This window comes from Megascapheus bottae, chromosome 7, assembly GCF_031878675.1.
Source record: "Megascapheus bottae isolate mThoBot1 chromosome 7, mThoBot2.hap1, whole genome shotgun sequence".
NCBI lineage: Eukaryota > Metazoa > Chordata > Mammalia > Rodentia > Geomyidae > Megascapheus > Megascapheus bottae.
The window spans coordinates 5,751,315-5,771,917 of NC_143515.1; the positions used below are offsets into that span (position 1 = coordinate 5,751,315).

Here is a 20,603-nt window from a genome sequence, read left to right on the forward strand (position 1 = left end):
GTGAGTGGGGGGGACCCAGGTACCCCTGGCACTTTTCCTCTCCCTGGTTTTGGCGCTAAATGTAAGGAAAATGAAGATTGGAAAAGGAATAGGCTGGACTGAAGAGGACTTTTATGGAGGAACAGCAAGGAGCACAGACCTTCCGGGGACTGGAGGTTGGGTTAGGGACTGGATATGGGGGTAGGCTTATATAGGGCTCAGCAAGGAAGCAAAAATAAAAAGATGAGTCATGGTCTCCTGGAAGCCCAGGCCCAGGCCCACAATGGACTGCTTCCTCTGGGGTCTGGGGCTATTATCTCCTGGGGACCAATGTCAGAACCACCTGCCTGAATTCAAGCTCATGTGCATGTGCCTGGTGCTTTGCTTGACCTTGGGGAATAAGACAGAACTCAATCCTTCATATAATGTCGGTTTTGTACAATTGCTATATGAAGATAGTGAGATGATCAGGGTGGAATTATTTATAGTGATGAGCATTTTAGTTAAGGACACTGTAGCACAATCATGAGATTTGAAAATGTTAAAAGTTAGTCAGATATTTTTATTGCAATGTTAAATGGAAAAATGAAAAATTCTATAGAGTATCATTTCAGCTTTGCAAGGAGTATGTGTAAAGTCCAATACCAGCGACTCATTTCTGTAATTCTAGCTTTTCAGGACACTGACATCTGAAGATCAAGGTTTGAAGCCAGCTAAGGCAAACAAATCAGAGAAATGCTCACCTCCAATAAACTAGGAAAAAGCCAGAAGTAGAGGTGTAGAATGCAATAAAAAAAAAAACAAAGAGTACAAGACCCTACATTCAAGCCCCATTATCTGTACAAAACAAACAAACAAATAAATGATATATGCAGATACAAATTTAAAAGTAGAAGACAATTTAACCAGATAATCATAAAATGATAGATTTGGGGGAATCATTTGGTTATTATACCCGTATATTTTTTCTATCCTATAAGGTTTCTATTACTTTTATACTGGGAAAATAACATTTCTAAAGAGATTTAAAAATGTATGAAAGAGGGGCCGGGAGTTTGGCCTAGTGGTAGAGTGCTTGCCTAGCATGCATGAAAACCCAGGTTCGATTCCTCAGTACCACATACATAGAAAAAAAAAGCCAGAAATGGTGCTGAGGCTCAAGTGGTAGAGCTCTAACCTAGAGAAAGTCCAAAGACAGTGCTCAGGCCCTGAGCTCAAGCCCACAACTGGCAAAAAAAAATAAAATAAAATAAAATAAAATAAAAATGTATGAAAGAAGTGAACCTGGTTGTACATGCCTCTAATTCTAGCTTTCAGGAGCCTGAGGCAGAAGGATCACAAGTTTCAGGCCAGCCTGGGCTATATATTTACAATCTGTTAAAAGAAGAAAAGAAAAACAGAGGCAAAGACAGAGAAATATAAAGAGAGAGAAAAGGAGAAGAGAGACATGAAAGAAATTTAAAAACAGAAAAGAGTCATTGATTTTATTGGCTGTTTGATAAAATATTCCTGGAAATATTGAGATACTAAGACTGGGCAACTATCAAATAAACTATAATAAATTCTGCCTTGTGGGGAACATGACTCACTCCTAGTGTTCTGTTGATGGAAACAGAATGTTCTTTCACATGATATCCAACGTTAAAACATTTCGCTTGATCTCAGTGGAGATTATTGCTAAAGAATGAGAAAGGAAGAAAACAAGAAATGGAAACAAATAACGGGCATAGTCAAAAATAATCCTAGGTGGAAGAGAACAAGCAATAGGAGGCAGATACAAGGGGAAATGCAGCTAAACACTTCTGGGCCTTTGTTATCCAGGAAAACAGAAATTACTAGATGGAACCTAAGGCCTTCATTATCACCTGCTAAGAGGCAGCACTCCAGCTCTGAGAAGTCAGTTCCTCAAGTTCCACTGTGGTCACATGTCCAAGCAAGCCCTAATGACCTTAGTCGTTCAAGGCAGTTACACTGGAAGTCTTCCTGTGGAGTTTGTTTGGCATTGGCATTTGGTACCTCACCTGCTTCCAGAATTTAGAATTCAGGGACCGTTTGTTGGCCACATGGTCTTCCCTCCACTTTATGGTCCCCTGAACTTCCACCAGGTGTTTGAGGGACTCTTGAAGACCCTCAACCCCCAGTGGGCCTGGTTCTCCTAGGACTTCCATTTCAATAAGAATCACCTTGGAGTCGTTCTGGATGAGGGCACTGTGCAAGGCAATCTCCTGCTCGTAGATGAACTCCTGGCTGTGTGTGCCACGAGGCGTCAGGATGAACAGGTGCCGTCTGCTTCTCCGTATGTTCATTTCCACTGCAGTGGCTATATCTAGTCATATAAGAAATGGATTGAGATTGCCTATAACTTTTTTCCTTAGGCCTAATGTTTAGATCATAAATGTTCTGGACATTAAAAACGTTCTCATTGTTAGAATCTGGTATGAGATTCTGACACTGTGCAAGTAACTGACTCAGAAAATGGAAATTCATTTGAATCTACTACCAGCTTTTTGCTAGTTCACTGGAAATAAAAATCTCCCAGATGTTTCTGCCCAGGCAGGCTTCCAACTGAGATCCTTGGATCTTAGCTGCCTGAGTAGTTAGGATTACAGGCATGAGCCATTGACTGCTGGCTTATTAGCCCCAGGTAGAACAGTCCTTCCTAGAATAGCCACTTCAATCCTTCCAGCTAAGTGAGTTTCTCATTTCATGAGAAACTTAGAATTCAGATCCATTAAAATTGTTTGCTTAGGTTATTGGAAAGTTATTTGCTTACGTGTTTTAAAATGGCTTAGCATCTTAGATCACATACAAGAGAGTATAAATTTTTTTTAAAGTCTTCAAGTAGACTCTAGACATACTTTAAACCCCAATAAACTCTAGCTGTAGCAGAAGATTTGATCTAGGCTAGAAGGTCAGTTCTTCTTTTCTAGTCAGTGTTTATGAAGTATCAACGCCGTGATGATTCAATGGATGAATATCACCTGTTCGTTAATAATAACCTCAAACTGAACAACTTAAGAGAACTCACTGATGCCTGCAGTCCCTACAGGACCGTAAGCAAATGTGAGATATGCTAAGCAGATTCACAACCATGTTCCTTGACATTCTGCCTGCAAGAGCAGCCAGTGGGAGAACTGAGGGAAGCAGGTGGGGGCTCCTGGGAAGGACTGTGTTGCATGATTCTCAAGTGTGTATTTTGGGGGTCTTTGGAGATGTTATTAGGCTATTGGAATTACTCTGACACTCCAGAAAAGGCCAGTTCCACCTGTGCAATATGTAGACACTTAAATCCCTCTCTTCAAGTATAATTCTCAGTTTAGAATGTGAAACACTGACTTCATTGGGCATATGCCTATTGATGCCCTCAGTGCCATTTGGCTTTGGAAACCCCTCCCTGTGCCTGAGAAATTCTGTAAGTATTCGCAAGGGAGTGACAAAGGTCTGTGGAATGAAGAGAAAATTACGGCTAAAATCGCTGGGCTTGCGATAAAATTGTTCATGTAATTAAATAAGAATATTCTGGATATCTGGGTTTGTTTTAATCATTGAGTAATATTGTCTGTATCTCTGATTATTTTTTAAAATAGTTCTTACAAAATATCTTTGTCTAAAGTTAACACATCCTAACTGCTTTTCATTGATTTTATCAAAATATATGTTTGTTCATCTCTTTTTTTAAAAAATTTTGCCAGTCCTAGGGCTTGAACTCAGAGCCTAAGCATTGTTCTCAGGCTTTCTCAAGGCTAGGGCTCTACCACTTGAGCCACAGCACCACTTCTGGCTTTTTCTGTATGTGTGATATCAAGGACTCTAACCAAGGACTTCCTGCATGGGGGCAAGCACTCTACCTCTAGGCCACACTCCCAGCGCTCATCTCTATTTTTAACCTTTCGGGATCTTTATAATCATATTTCTGATGCTTACTATTAAAAAATTGAGTAAAAATAGTAAGAAACAGCAGTCATAGCTCTACTTGCCTGATGACATGCATTTGAAAATGTTTTACCAGGCTGGGAGTTTGGCCTAGTGGCAGAGTGCTTGCCAAGTATTCATGAAGTCCCAGTTTTGATTCCTCGGTACCACATACATTAAAAAAGCCAGACATGGTGCTGTGGCTCAAGTGGTAGGGATGGAGCCTTAAGAAAGCTCAAAGACAGTGCCTGGGCCCTGACTTCCAGCCCCAGGACTGGCAAAAGAAAAGAAAGAAAGAAAGAAAGAAAATGTTTTACCAATATAAGGAAAGTTCTGAGTCCTCTAAAATAGTTAGCTAGTTCCTCTGAATATCAGCATCTTTTTCTTAAAATTTTCAGTCTCCAGGTGTGGAGGAAATGAGGTGGGTTCAACATTAGCTGACTCCATTATGCCACATCACTGACTCCACTGGGGAGATCTCACCATTAGGACATGGTGGGAAGAATCAGCATCTCTTGGTGTGATTTAGGAGGTCTGGTCAGCTAAGAAGGTTGTCCAATTCTGTGATAAGGTCACTTAGCTCTGAGTCTTCTCATGCCTGTGAATTTCTCTCTGTAATGTGTTCTATTAGCCTCACCTTCTCCAGGTAGAAGATCTCTCCCATAAATGCATAAGCTGTATCCACATTTATTTTCAAGCACATCAGGAAGAATCTGGTGAACAAAGTACTCCACAGAACTGGCCCCCTCTGAATTGCTTTTGTAGTTCCGTGGATATATAACATAAGCATCGTAGAGCTTTCCATCTGGAAGTGAAAGTAAGAAGCAGAACTGCGTTACTCGGTTCCAAAAGTTCTCCTTTGACTGGTGTGTGTGTGTGTGTGTGTGTGTGTGTGTGTGTGTGTGTGTGTGTGTGTGTCTGTGTACTGGGTCTTGAACTCAAAGCCGTGAGATTCATTTGACCCCTAATAAGCGTTTATGGCCACGTGGTGTGGTGGTGAAAGAATGTGTATCATTATGTAAAACATTATAGAATCTGGAGATTACAGAAATCCACTGCTACAAAACAGGATCAAGAAGTAAGAATCTCATTCTCCAAATTTTCTTTCTTGTTACTGTCTCAACCTTGATGAAATAAAGTGGACAAAAGCCTGTCCAGTGTAGTTCAAGCTATATGGTCAAACATGATTTCTAATTTATTGTTAAGAATGTAAAATCATACGTACTGGTAAACATTGGCTTTATCCTCATTTTCCCCATACCATAATCCCTACTTATCTACAGGAAATATATTCCAAGATTCCCAGTAGATACCTGAAAGCCTGGAAAGTGCTTCAATATGTATACTTTGCCTTTTCTTGGACATAAATCTCTATGATTAAGTTTAATACCCCCAGTGTGTGAGGCATAACTTAAAGACAGGCTTTGTGACATTGCAATAATCTATCAAATAACTAAGCCATAAAGAATTTATGTCCTGGATGTGGTAGAGAAAAGCAGTATAAACTTTCATCACACTATTCACAATGATGTGCAACTTTGAAATTTGTGTTTTCTTATTTATGGAATTTTTCATGTAATATTTTCAGCCTTCAGATGACATTGGATAAATGTCTTCCATAGAAGAATGCAAATAACTACAAGGAAGAGACAGTCTCAGTTTCCCATAAATGAAGCAGATGCTGACTAGACTGTGTAAGACAAATCTAACATTTGTTTCCTTCCAAATGAAATGATGGAACATTTAAGCAGACAGAATATCTTCTTTCGGGTACATACATGCTATATGTGCATCTGTACCCTTATAAATCAATTTTGCAGGAGACAGACTCTATATACTAGTCCTCTTCTTTAACCCACTCATATCTGGAAAACAGGAACCGTTTTGTTGATGTTTTTATTTTGTAAACATTTACCAATACACATTTTCTGAAATACTTCACTCTTCCCTGTTCAGGGTGGATTTTGTTATTGGGGATTTAGTAAGAACTAAAATTCTATGGAGAAGGGTATTTGAACAGTTGAGATGAATCTCAGAACCACAAAGAGGAAAAAAAACAAGGTGGAAAATGGACCCTAATTAGATTCAAAAAATGTACTGGTAATGTTAGCAAGGAAAATGGAAACTGAGTTTGGTAGCATAACTATTATAAATAATAAAAAATCACCAGTAATCATTCTGATGCCTTTTCTTTTGAAGAAAATCTTGAAATTTGCTACTTACCATTATTAGTTTTATAAGGGCTAGCTATGTCTCTCCAGAGCAGAACGACATCAATCCAGAACACTTTGAAGACTATCACCAAGACATTAATAAGCATTAACAATATACTACATCCTGCAACTATGTAGTACATGCTCTCACGATTAACTATCAAAAGATAAGGAGGAGAGAGAGAGAGAGAAAGAAACAATTATTAGTGTAATCATAGCAAGACAAAAGAAATCCATAGATGTTTTTCTCCCTGGAGGATACAAGAATGTTACACCCAAGGTCCTCATCTGGAATTTTCATGGCTACTTAAAAAAAAAAAAAAACAAATCAGTAAACAGAGCCAGATGCCAATGACTCATGCCTGTAACCCTAATTACTCAGAAAGCTGAGAATTTAGGATCTCACTGAAAAGCTAGCCTGGGCAGCAAAGTCCATAAGAGTCTTCTCACTAACCACCATAAACCTGGAAGCAGAGCTGTGGCTCAAGGAGTAGAGTGGTAGTCTCAGGGCCAGAGTTCAAGCTCCAGACAAGCATCAAGAAATATGAAATAAAAAAATCAGTAAACTGATATTTATGGTGCCCCCAGCTCTGTACAAGGCACCAGGCTGGCCGTCACAAAAGACACTGGAAGGCAAAGGGGATACAAAAGAAAGTGCAAACTTAGCCAGGGTGGGATAGAGAATAGGATCTCAACTAGCATGGACAGCTGTAAAGAGTACTCACTCCATGATGGATGGGAAAGGAAGGAGGTCCCTAAAAGACATGTAGGATTTGCAGGGATGGAGAGAAGAGAAAAGAACACCAACCCCACCTCCATACTGCCCGAAAAGAATGCCATTGGTAGAGTTCTCTGAGGAACTGGATTCACCCATTCAGGGACTTAGTTTAAGAAAAAATGATGACAAAGCTGGATGAGGACTAGATTTTATCAGATGTGAAGTTATTGGTGAGGAGTGGTTCCTATCCAGAAGGTCACAGAAACCAAAGGAGAACTTTGAATGGGGCATTAATAACTCAAGTGTCTTTCATGTAAGCTTCATTTGGTGGTTGTAGAGAGAACCACAGGTCTGTGAGTAGAGAGGGTGTGTATTTGGAGTGCATTAAGAGGAGAATGTGAACTTAGAAAACCACGTGAAACGAATGGAAAAGCCTGGTGTTTGTGGGGAGCCCTGAGGGAAATGAATCTGGAGATTCAGGTGAGTTAATTGCATCAGGGGCTGACGTTATGAAAGCAGAGAAGCACGGAAGTCTCTGAGCCCATTTGATGGAGAAGTCAGATTTCTAAGGTCTAGGTCCTACCATAATTCTTTCTTTCCTCATGGTGAATAAAACATATAAAATGCAAATAGACCAGAACATACACAATCACACCTTCATACACCAGGTGAAAAGAACACAATTCTAAAACACAGGTAAATGGACAACATTCATCACTGATAGCCAATGCGCAGGCCAGAGACGATGACACACAGGCTATGCTGGGTCACAAATTCCATGCTGTGTGTGGCTTCCCTTTCTGCAGGACCCTTTGCCCACCACCAGCAACAATGTGTTCATGGTCCACAGCCACTGAACTTCATCCTGGTGTTTTGCTTCATAAAATGCGTATGTATCATGGCTTCCATCTTCGTGGACTTATCACATGTATGTACAAGTTGAACATCAGAATCTTGGTTATTGTTCTATGCTTACCTCCATTTCTGACATGTTAGCTAAATTACCTTCAAAATTGTTCTGTTAAGCCGAGCACTCACACCTGTAATCCTTACTATTCAGGAGGCTGAGAGTTGAAGCTCATAGTTGAAAACCAGCAAGAGAAGAACTATGGACTTTCAGCTCCAATGAAGCAGCAAAAATCCAGAAGTGAAGCTGTGGTTTAAGTGGTACAGCACCAGCCTTGAGTGAAAAAGCTAAGGCCATGAATTCAAAGCCCTACTGGGAAAGGAAGGAAGGAAGAAAGGAAGGAAAGTAGGAAGGTAGGAAGGAAGGAAGGAGAGAAAAAAGAAAGAAATTGTGATGCTTAAATGAATGTGAGAAGGATCTTAAATAAGAGTTAATTTTGCCAGGTGCCAGTGGCTCATGCCTATAATCCTAGCTACTCACACCTCTAATCCTAGCTACTTAAGAGACTGAGAGCTAATTGTGATTCAAAGCCATGCCAGGCAAAAAAGTCCATGAGACTCTTATCTCCAATTAACCATCAGAAAAATCAAAAGTGATGCTGTGGCATGGTGCTGTGGCTTAAAGTGGTAGTGTGTTAGCTTTGGCCCCAAGTTCAAAGTCCAGAACTGATAAGAAAAAAGAAGTTAACTCTATGGTTCTTTTTTTAAATTTTTGATCCTAAATTTTCAGGTTTAGAGCTCTCAGTTTTGACATCACTGGTCTTTCTGTATTTACAATTTCCTCTGACATAATTCACCAGCTCTCTGAGGACTCGACATTATGACAGCAGGAATGATCAGGGCAAATGAGATCCAAAGATGAGGTAAAAAGCAGCATGAAATGACTGAACCTTCTAGTTAATTTTTTTTCAGAGGAATCATCTACAGTTCAGCCAAATGCACAAGAAAAAATGTACTTCTTGTAGGGACTGATGAAACTGGTGGCAGAATAATTTCAATCAGAAGAAAGACAGGTATTCAAGATCCTAGAAGTTTAATATTTACCTACATGTTAATAAATCGATAAATGTATAGGTAGTTTTTATAGGTGATAATTAGGTGTTACATACTTCTGTGCTTCTTTTTTTCTTTTTTCCCTTCTTACTGTATTTTATTGATGGGGTAATGTATAGAGGTATATTACTTCTTGAATATCGATACGCCTCATATTTGTCTCCCACTCCTTCTGTGCTTATTAATAGAAAATTTATAAACAAAATAGGCATTTGAATTCTAGCTTTGTAACTAGAGTACTTGAGAGGATATACAGCTCCTTGTCTTTGTTTTCTCATCTATGAAATTACATGACAGTAACATTCTCCGCATTGTGAGCACTGAGAGACTTCAATTCACAATAATTAGGCTGTGTTTGGATGTGGAAATCAATGTGTGAGTTTGGGTTGCTTCACTTAATATGATTTTTTTCCAGGTCTCTCCATTTCCTTATGAATGTGGCAACGTCATTCTTTCTGATGGCAGCATAGAATTCCATTGTGAATAAATACCACATTTTCTTGATCCATTTATCTTCTTTCTTTTGTTTTGTCCTCTGTTGTTACTATATCTGACTTTGGTGCCTGGTGTATGTATGTATATATATATATATATATATATATATATATATGTACTCACTTCCTTACGAATGTAAGTAGTCCCTGTATATATCACCCTTACAATACAATTAAAATTAAAAAAGAAATCAGTGGGTGTTTGCATTACTAGTACTATGACAAGCAACAAATGATTCTCTCTTTTTTGAGAAAATTTAATAATTAGAGACAAACTTATCAAGCTTCATTATTCAAATTCAATTTAGAAATAAAGCAATTCATTGTAACAAATTGAGCCGTGACAGACAAATTTTGCTTAACATATATAATTGTGAAAACAGAGTACAATATTTACATGAACAAAACCAGATAAAATACAAATAGACTAGAAAATACCAATTCACTCCCCCAAAACACCAACTAACGAACACAACTCCAGGACACAGGTAAATAGAGGTCAACATCTAGGCAAAGGATGAAGAGACACAGGTTGTATAAGTGTGGATTCCACCCTGTGTGTGGCTTCCCTTATCTGTAAAATCCATATGCCCACCACCACCTACAATATATTCCTGTAGTCTACACCCATTCTGGGGTGACAGCAAATGCACGAACTAAAGTCCTCTGGGACACAACAATCCTTAAAAAAGCACTGATATGAGTCCTGCCTCAGTACAGGTCAAAGGGTTAAGGTTAAATACAAACAAGAAAAATCCCAAGCATCATCTCCAGTGCAGAGACTATCTAGGATCTTTTCCAACTGGTGATCTACTTCCTCTGGCCTCATCTTTTTCTTCCACAGTGTTCTAGGGTGTTTATCTGTACTCTACACAGGAGTATAAGTTCAGAGTTTAACCTTTTTTGACTAATTGCTAAAAACGCAATTATTTTTACAGACATTATTGCATAGCAGACAGGAGTGATAAGTGTAAATGACTGTATTTTTTCCCCTTCTCTCTTTTATAAGGAGATGGAATTGCTTCATCTAACAAATGGGATGACTGCCTGGAAATACAAAAACCCAGTAAGGAGACTGACAGGTACCTGGGAAGGAAATGCTGTGGAAGCCTCCTTTCTTTTCTTTTCTTTCCTTTCTTTCTTGTTTTTTGTTTGTTTGTTTGTTTCTGTTTTGTTTTGTGGGGGGGGGGGTCATGGAGCTTGAACTCAGCCTGGGCGGTCTCCCTGAGCTCTGTAGCCAAGGCTACCACCCTACCCTTGAAATAAGCCCTACTTCCTGTTATGGAGAAGTTAATTGCAGATAAGAGTCTCAGGTCCTTTTGTGCCCAGGCTGACTTTGAACCTTGATCCTCAGATCTCAGCCTCCTGAGTAGCTAGTATTACAGGCATGAGTCACTGCACCAGGCTGGAAGCCCTTTTCTGTGTAAATCACACACACACACACACACACACACATCAGGGGGTGGGGCAGAGGGTCAGGCTGCTCTTCTGGGAAGCAACTCATCTGTAACATCAGTTAATATTTCTGGGGTACCATGGCAAGAAAAAGCAAAATAACTTTGGGATGGTTTTATTACTATTTCAAAACCTGTATAAGCCAGAAGACCTGTACCTAGAAGGACTGACAGAGGACATAGCTGAAGGTTGAAGAGGAGGAGGAGAAGATGGTAGGTGTAGAGGAGGAAGAGCGGGAGGAGAAAAAGGTAAAAAGAGAGAAGGAGGAAGTGGAGGAGGAAGAGGAGAAGATAGAAGGAAGGAGAGGAAGAAGAAAAGGAGGGAAAGACACAGAAAGCTTCCTAACAAAGCACAATATTCTGAAAAACACCAGATTTCAAACCGCATCCCAGAGAGGAAAGATACATTTTATGGCCCAGGCTAATTTCTTCCTGATGAGGAATTTCCCCAGAACCCAACTGCAACCCATTTCCTTCTAAGAAACTACAGTCAGCTTCCAGGTGACACAGCAAAGCCTCAGACACACTCCTTACTTGGCTTTTTCCTTTGCAATTTGACGGAGTGCTTTTTTGTGCCATGCAGATTCCAAGCCACACAGTCATAGTGCTGAGATAAATCCTCTTCCCTTACTTCCGTGATCTTCAAAACCTTGTTTAGACAAATTAGCTGATTGAGAGAACTGAGAGAAAACACATGTTACTTTGCCAGTGGCTTTGCCTGTGCAAAGTGAGAGGGGAGAGAAGGAAATGGTTTCATGTCCATATAAAGTTACCTTTCGTCTTGCCCTTCCTCCTCCTGAATTCTTGCTTCACCCGAGGTCCGAATATTGTGTTGGTTGATCTGCCACCGCACAACAGCCGTGCTCTGCCTGTCATTCCCAAAGCAAGCAGTGCAGGTCACATTTATTGGTTTTCCTAGACGAAAAGTTCAAGAAATCCATCAACAATTGGCAGTGAATTTCACCGAGTGTGGGAAAAGCAGAGAACACATTACGTGCAGCACCCATCTACCTGGTGAGTGCTTTTAGTCTCTTCTTACATCTCCTCCTCCCCATCTTCATTTCACTCAGTGTTAAGTTGGAATCCCAGCTTTCCCCATCCCCCTGTCCCTCACATCAGGGGAAAGTCTTCACTGGTCCTTCCAGTGACTTTCTCCTCCCATTTGAAATCTCTTTCTCTCTCCATAAGCTACCTTTTAGTGATCACCTCAAATAGATATTCAGAAAAAGTACTCCCCGGTACTCCATCCCAACTCATTGAACTTGAGACTTCTTCCTTGTAGAATAAACCCATCTGAGTTGCTTTTTTGACCATGAATTTGCATACATTCAATTATCTCATCTCAAGCCTAGGTTTCTAAAAGAAGCTTTGTTAAGAATTGGTCATCTCATTCCAGCATAATGACCCTCTCTGGGCAGAGACAATGACATAAAGAGAGGATTGGGACACAAAGAAAGACTACTGACGTGTCTCAGGGCAAAGGGAAAAGTTGCAGGGAAGCATGAATGGCTACAGATGGACCAGGACAGAGGCATAAGCACAGCACAGAAGACCTTCTCGTTGCATCCTACTTCTGATGGAACCAGGAAAGATAGAACTAGAAAGAGCCAGAAAGTTTATAATTTTCTTTTTTTTTTTTGCCCCTAGCTCTCTTATCCATGACCTTGGGCATGCCCTTGAGCATCTCTGAGCATTACGTTTCCTTCAAAGCAAAGTGGAAGCATCTGCCCAGAGGACAGACATAACAATAAATGAGATGGATACCCAAGGGCACCTTGAATTTGGAAGTACAATGCAAATGTAAGGGCCGTGTTGCTCTGATGAATTCCCAGTATTAGCAGGTATGAGAACCAGATACTCCCACTCTGCCATTTGACATAACCTTCCAGGTCTCCAATCCTAAATACCTCATCTAGGGGAATCTAGACCACAGGTCAAGAGAAAGCAACAGGTAAAAAAAAAAAATAAAAGTATTTCCTTACCAATTCCCACTTCCCATGTTTTGTTGTGTGGAGGAGCTATGATTTCTGGCAGCCTAGATAATCCCTGTTTAACTTACAATTAAAAACAAAAGGAAAGGAGAAAATGAGCATTAAGAGATTATCAGGTGATCAAACAAACTTTATTTTTTCTTATCCTATTTATTGTCATGATAAGAAGTCTCAAACTTTTTTGACAATAACCTTTGGTAATATGTAGAAGTAAAACAAAAAATTACATTTGTTGGTAATACAAGGATGCTTTCTGGTTCTTTAATCTGTACTATATCATTAACACAGATGCTGGGTTAACCCATCTTATTAATTATGTTAATTTTATTGGGGCATTGGAATTAAGGACTAGTTAGGAGTCAATGCTAGGCAGTAAGAGGAATTAAGAAAACTACCTTCTGGTGATGGTTATTTGATTACAATAGAGCCACTGAAAACTTTCAGACACAATGTTCTCCATTGTTGCTTTGCCCCTAGGAAAACTGCCATTTGGAAAGTTTCTACTTCATCTGTACAATCTGTGCTAAGGAGACGGCGTGGAAAAGACGGTGTGGAAAATTGCTTTTGTTAAGCTACAAATGTGAAACCTTCCCCCAATGGCCTTTTGTAAAACTTAAAGTACATTTGGAAAAAATGTATTTGGAAAAAAATTTGACTTCATCGAGGCTATCAAAATAATTTCAGGACTGAAAACTGTTCCACAATATCTACATCCAACAGTGTACCTCAACCCTCTGTATCTGCAGATCCCATAGCTACCAATTCAACCAAAATGTGGATCAAAAATATTAAGGAAAAATTTCTTATGTGATAAATATGCATATTTCTGACATTATTTCCCAAACAATTTAGTAAAGCAATTGCGTGTATGGAATTTATGTTGTACTAAGTATGATGAGTCATCTGAGAATGTGCTAAACTATACAGAGAGGTGTAGGTAACACACAAATACTACACCATTGTGTAAATGAGTTGAGTGTCCGGATGTTTGTTGGATGTTTGTTATTAAGGTATCCTAAAACCAAATCCCTCACCTACAATTAGACTGTTGTTTAAAAAAAAAGTAAATGATATTAGCACTCAGGCTCTTTTATAGATGGAAAATTATGTCACAAGAGAAAACAGTTATGGCTTTTAATAAGTAATGTGATCTCTTCCTGGAAGTTTTTAGGTCTTGGGGTCTCAGAGAATTCCTGTAATAGAACGAAATTTGACCACAAGGATTCAGTTATTTCCCCATCTCTTTGCTTAAATCCTCAATTGTATCAAGGTCAGTGACTTACCTTTAATAGTGAATAATCTGGTTGCTGTCACAATGTAATTGACGCCATTCTCAGTGTGCACAAATTTACATGTATAATCACCTTCATCCTCACGTCCCACGTTGTTAATGACCAAGGATTTCATGTGTGCCTTGTATCTTGATCCCTGAAGAGCTGTGCAATTCTGAAATGAAAAATGACATTCTCTTTTTGATCCTTTTTCATTTCTCAGTCATTTTTCACTTCTTAATTTTTACAAATGTTATCTGTTTTTCTCCAACTTTCCATTTACCTTAAACCACTCTACAGGTGCTGTCCAGTTGTAGAGATCAATTGTAGGACAGTGTATTCTGGAATATCTTTCAGAACCAGAAACTGTTGAATACATAAGATGATTGGGAATGCGGCAGTCTGGTTGCTTTTTATATATGGTGACATTCACATAGCCAGTCTTATTGAAGGTAGGGCTATTAAAATAAGGCATGTAATTAAAGAGTAATATTGGTTTTTTCTTAGATCAAAGAACTGTTTCTTATTGAAACGTCATTATTAAAATATCAGGATTCAAATGCACATTTGTTACTCTTGAGATAAAACATAACCCTTATTTTAGTCCTAAAAATCATTCCTGAATGATTTCTTTATGCACTACATTTCTTCTAAAGCTTGATTCTAATTGTACAAAGATTACCAGTGTTTATTAAATGCTTACCAGTACTATGGCATAGAATTTTAAAAAATTTAAAATATTATCTTTAATTGTACAAAGGGGCTTCGATTCAACACGCCAATCTATGAATATAATGCATCTTGCTCAATGTCACCCTTTCTTCATTCTTTCCCATCTCCCCTATTCCTACCAATCCTCTCAGTTTTCCTAGTTCCATTTCCACATGCGTACATTAAATATCATGGTTGCATTCACCCTCCTCGATTTCTCTCTTCACTCATCTACCCCACTCTCCACCATCTCACTCCCAACCCCACCTTCAGACCCTTAAGTTTCAGCATGTTGGTAACCATTTTGTTACATTATAAGTTAGTTGCTCAAATGAGTTACATATGTATGTCTATATAATCCCTCACAGCATGTTTTGAGATGGACTGTGTGTATTCGGCAGAAGAGGAAACTGAGCAGCACAGTAGTAACTTGCTAGAACTAGTGACAGTCCAACCATGAATTTGAAACTGCCTAGCCTCAGAACCTAAATGCTACATAATACCCACATTACCCTTCTATGTAGTTTATCTGATGTTTTATGAGTAGCGGATATTGGCAGGAAATTAAATTAGGTAACAATTTCTATGCAGGCTGGGTGTTTTGTACACAGACGCAGCTTGCTGCTAAAGTTTCAGATCTGACCCAGTTTCACTCACCATAAAACCCAATGGTTACAGCTCTATGATATTGGTTTTGATGATAGTTTGTTCAAAGTATATTGGATAAAATACCTTCGGAGAATGCATGAATAAATGCCAGAATCATCCACTTGGGCAGGCAAAAACTTTAGACGATTTTCTGAAGCAAAAACACGATTGTTTTTCTGAGTGGGAATACTTTCATTTGTTTTTAAGTAATACCAGTCCACAGGGTAAGAGAAATCTGTATTTGTTGGACACCACACAATTAAAGCCTCATTTTCCAGACCCCAGAATTGCTTACCTGCAAATAAAAAATACAAATCCCATCCAGAAATGATCATAAGTCATACTTTTTGATATCTTCATCTAGAACTAAATTTTTAAATGGACAATATATCATGATACTTTGAGAAAGGATAAATAAATAAGATATTTTATTCATTGTTCCAATGAATATACAGATTAATAAATTAATTTAGTAAACCCACATTCTACTAGGGAAAAGTAGCTAAGTCCATCTGAAGAACTTATTGTCATTCAATAAATGCCTATACTATTTCCTATGAACAGACTATAGACTGTATTTGATATATTTGAATATGTAACTATAAAGTTTCTTCCAATAGATTGGGGATGTAGAACAAAACAATCAACTTGCAGTTTAAAAACCAAATGCAGTTTGCACTCCAGTTTCAATTTGGGAACTTGTCAGGTTCCCACTGGAAGCTAACAGCTGAGACCAAAAGAAATGTTCTTGGAAGTACTTCATGAATTTAAAATGCAAAGCAATACTTACTACCCTCAGCTGCTGTAGCAAAACATATGAGAATCACTAGATTTGTCAAGATCCGAAGTCCCATGGTCAAGAACATATGTTGGTAAGTGATGGCTGAGGCCTCAGATAAACTATGACACCGATAGGCAAGATCTCCACTCAGAGCTTGATGGTGCAGCCTACGACATACGATTGGGAAACGTGTTCATTCATTAGTGTCTCTCCTGAAAAGTAAATCAAACAAAATTGTGAGCAAAATATTTACTTGGCTCTCATGTTTTTACTTACTGAAGACCACCCAGGAGATTCAAACAACGCTTAATTATTAAGTACATATATATTTATATATATGTATGTGTATACGTGTGTGTGTGTGTGTGTGTGTGTGTGTGTGTGTGTGTGTGTGTGTGTGTGTAGCAGGTTTCCAACATGCAATACTGCATTATTCTTACAGAGCCTACGGGGTCAGATAGAGTCTTCAGAACAAATGCAATGTTTCACAATTACATGCTACCAGGCTTGTGGCAGTGTTCTCAAAGAAGCTAAATGAAGATGAAAAATATGGACAAGAACTGGTGGCTAAAATCCTAGCTACTCAGGAGACGGAGACCTGAGGATCACAGATCAAAGCCAGTCCTTTCAGATGTTTGTCTTCAATTAACCACCAAAAAGCCAGAAGTAAATCTGTGGCTCAAGGGGTAAAGTGCCAGCCTTAAACAAAATAGCTAAGATACAGTGCCCAGTCACTAAGTTCAAGCCTCAGTACTAGTATGAGAGGGGGTGGGCAGACAGAGAGACAGGATGCATTTTCATTTCTGAAAATTTAAAACCTAAAATTTCACAGCCTCTAGAAAAAGCAACAACCACAGGCTGGAGGCAGCATACATGTGTATGTTAGCTCACACCTCAGCGTACATGAAAAGAAATAATTGCAAAACCATAAAGGAAAGAAAAATGAGAATTAAAGTATTAGCCAAATAGTTCTCTGAGACCCACTCTCACAGCAAAACTGTCTCTACCAGAGCTTCATCCCTAGAGTCACCAAAGGTTAAGAATTCTCAAATGTCTGTGAATAATTATATACATTTTTCTCCTCTCAGTAAAAGACGCATTTACTAAACCTTTGTTCTGAAGCCATTAGAGGAGGGATCAAATCAACACAGAAATACAAATACACAACTCTTAATATCTTCAAGAAAGCATATATCTTTTAAACATAAATTGCTGATACTTTACTTATTCCAACCCTAAGATAATTACTGATGCTTACCCATACGGAAAGCCTGAGACAATAAGGCTGGAGTCAATGACTGAACTAAAAATAATGCCTGCCCTGGTTCCTGGTCCCGGACACTATCCTGTAGAAAACACTCGCTGTTCTGTTTTAAATCTCTGAGTTCATCCTCCAATTTGCCATCCCACCCACGTGGATTTTGTAACTTGTTCAAAAATATTCAAGTATCGTGTCGTGAAAAATACTTGAGCTTGCTACATAAATATTTATATATACGACGTTGAATAATCCCTTCCACAGAACTATTTAGGTCATTTCCCTCTGTTGTTTTTTGTTTGTTTTGGGGTTTTTTTCCATTTTTTTACTCAAGCTGAATAATGAACAATACTTGTTTCTCTCCCTTGATATTTGAACACTGCTGGTTTCAAATGATCTTGATGTCATGGGGCGTCTGGGCTATCCTGCCAGAACATACCCAACTCCTCTTTGGCTGATAGAACTCAAGAACATTTCTTTGCTGGGGAAAATTTCAACCAAGATGCAGGAAGTAAAGACGTTATCAGGACACGGAGAGTTCTTGGAAATGTTCTGTGTGTGGTCCACCATGTGACTCTGGCTCACACTAAAGCAAGAGCCGTCTCACTAAGACTATTAAACCTTTTTTTGTTCCCATTTTTTCTGGCTTGAAGTTATATGTATAATCGTTTACATTTTTAAATGCTATTGTAAAGGTGATATACAGAGCAGTTGCAGTTATGTTAGTCAGGTAAAAAGTACATATCTTTTTGAACAATGTTACCCCTTTTCTCACTCCCAGTTTTTCCCTCCTATACCCATCCACAAGTTAAATAGTTTATTTTCAATGTAGTGTCTGGTGAGTATTAGCTTTGTTGGAAAATAAAGGAGTTTTTGTGGTGATACTGGGACTTGAACTTGGGATCTAATCAGGTTGTCCCTGAGCTTTTTCACTCAAGGATAATTCATTACTACTAGAACCAGAGCTCCACTTCTAGCTTACTTTTTTAAAAATTTTTATTGTTATAAAGATGATGTACAGAGGGGTCACAGTGACTTACATAATTCAGGTAAAGAGTTAGTTTCTTTTTAAACAATGTCACCCCTTCCCTCCCTCTCTTCTCATTTCACCTATCCCCACCCATAATTTTTTGTAACATAGTGTCTAGTGAATACCACTCCACTTCTGGATTTTTGAGGGTTAATTGAAGAGAAGTCTCATAGACTTCTATGCTTCTGCTGGCCTTGAATTGTAATGCTAAGTTGTCCTCTTACTGTGTAGTTAGGATTAGAGACATGTGCTCAATTTGAAGATTCTTATCTGATGACTTCAGACAAATAGAGGGAGACTGTGGTGAAACATTTCCAGCAGTGTGTCCACAGTTCATGCTTGTAGTCCTCATTACTCAGAAGGCTGAGGTCTGAGGATGGAATTGAAGAGCCAGAAATGGGAGCTGAGAGTCAAGTAGTAGATCACTAGCCTTGAGCAAAGTACCTTAAAGAGAACACCCAGGACTTGAGTTCAAACCCAGGACCAGAACAAAAAAAGAAGAAAGGAAGGAAGAAAGAAGGGAGGGAGGGAAGGAGGGAGGGAGGGAAGGAGGGAGGGAGGGAGGGAGCGAGAAAGAAATAGGAAAAGAACAAGAGAAAGAGAGAAGGAAAGACAGAAAGGGAGTAGTGGGGGGAGAGAGACAGGGAGAGAGGCGGAAGAGAGAGAGAGTGAGAGAAGCAAAGAAAACTATAACCTCAACTTTTGGACACCATTAAAACAAATGTGAATGGCACAATTTGATCTTATAAGTCTATTATGCATAAACTCAAATTAATTCTAAATGGCCCTGGGCAGGAAAGACACAAGAACCAGCTCCAAATCAGCACACGAATAGGACAATAATAACTAGCCTGCTGAGAACTTCCTCCCAGCGTATGCAGTTTTATGTCCCTCCTCTCTCACTTCTTCACTCTCAGAGTCCCATGGTGATAAGACAGCATTATCATTAACCCCACTGGACAGATAATGACCATGGGCCAGAACTTAAGTAAGCTGCCAGGGCCATACCTCACCTCACTGAGTGGTAGAGTGAGAACTTGAGCCCAGGCTGGCTCGAACCATAACTAATCACCAGATCAACTGCTGCCAACGATGGAAAACCAAGAGTTGAGGTTGATCAGGAGTTCTGGGCCCATATTTCTAGCCAGTTCCCCACAGCATCCTCCCTTTCAGCCTTCTTCCTACTCTACCTGTTCCTCGTGACTGGGGCCATTTTTTTACACCTCTCCTCTACCCAGGGAGGGGCCATGTTAGAACTAGCCACATGTGACCACTTCTGCCCATTTCTCTGGAAAACAACCTCTTTTCAGACTTCCAACAATTCTGTGAGCAATAGTAATCCAATAAAATCTAACCCGATTTGGCCCTACTCCTCTGATTTGGGGGAACTTGCCTATGCTAATTTCTAATATACTTCTTTGACTTGTTCACTAAAAAGTGAATTAAATTGACTAACCATTTCCTAAGCATTTGCATTTGGACTGTGGTATATAAATGTGCTGTGTCATAGAGGATATTATGTAAAGTTTGTTTATTTGGCTTGGCCAATGTGAGAAGGAAGCTGTAAATGTGGTAATATCCTGGCTACCAGTGTCTTGTTGTAACCAATAATCCATTTCAGAAGCCAAGGAAGACTGGTGGCATTCAACATTTCTTTCTTCTTTGGCAGTACTGAAAATTGAACACAAGGATCCTGTATTCCCTAAGTAGGTGTTCTCTCAGTTGAATCACTCTTCCTGGCTTTTATATATTTGTTTTTCAGATAAATTAATTTTCAGGTACACAGATATTTTTTTTTGGTGGTCATAGGGATTGAACTAGGCCTGGGAGCTGTCCCTGAGCTCTTCAGCTCAAGGCTACCATCCTATCCCTGGGCTTGGGCATTGTTCCTGAGCTCCTCAGCTCAAGGCTACTGCCCTACAGTCTTCCCCTGACCAGCCTCTAATCATGATCTTCTTAGCTATTCCTCCTCTAGAGCTAGGATTATAGGTGAGCCCTAGTACACTTAGCATGTTAGTTGTGATGAAGTCTCACTTGCTTTTGTTGCTCGGACTAGCTTTTAATTGAGATCCTCCTGATTTTTGCCTCCCACATGTCTGGGATTACAGTTATATGCTATCACACCTTTCCTCGACTTAAATGCATTTTCATGGGCTAGTTATTCTCACAGGACAAGCAAAAGAC

General features: G+C 39.2%; 1 protein-coding gene across 1 annotated transcript; it reads right to left on the reverse strand.

Moving 5' to 3' along the window:
• Window positions 1–1,256: 1,256 nt before the first annotated feature.
• Il33r (interleukin 33 receptor) lies at window positions 1,257–18,178 on the reverse strand. Its single transcript, XM_090336300.1, has 11 exons — window positions 17,390–18,178; window positions 16,141–16,343; window positions 15,435–15,645; window positions 14,275–14,449; window positions 14,004–14,166; window positions 12,712–12,783; window positions 11,503–11,644; window positions 11,264–11,409; window positions 6,115–6,261; window positions 4,529–4,696; window positions 1,257–2,305 (listed from the first exon to the last, which is right to left on the reverse strand). Exons 2-11 carry the CDS (start codon window positions 16,214–16,216, stop codon window positions 1,929–1,931), a joined length of 1,677 nt encoding a protein of 558 aa, XP_090192426.1. The 5' UTR covers window positions 16,217–16,343; window positions 17,390–18,178; the 3' UTR covers window positions 1,257–1,928.
• Between the last annotated feature and the right edge of the window lie 2,425 nt (window positions 18,179–20,603).

Bases quoted from the DNA above. Each gene is read 5' to 3' on its own strand.
- Il33r (XM_090336300.1), bottom strand. From the start codon at position 16,216: ATGTTCTTGACCATGGGACTTCGGATCTTGACAAATCTAGTGATTCTC. The intron at 14,450-15,434 runs GTATTTTATCCA...TTATTTTAATAG, and splicing joins TATTCATGCATTCTCCGAAG to CCCTACCTTCAATAAGACTG. The intron at 11,410-11,502 runs GTAACTTTATAT...GTTTTCTCTCAG, and splicing joins GAGGAAGGGCAAGACGAAAG to TTCTCTCAATCAGCTAATTT.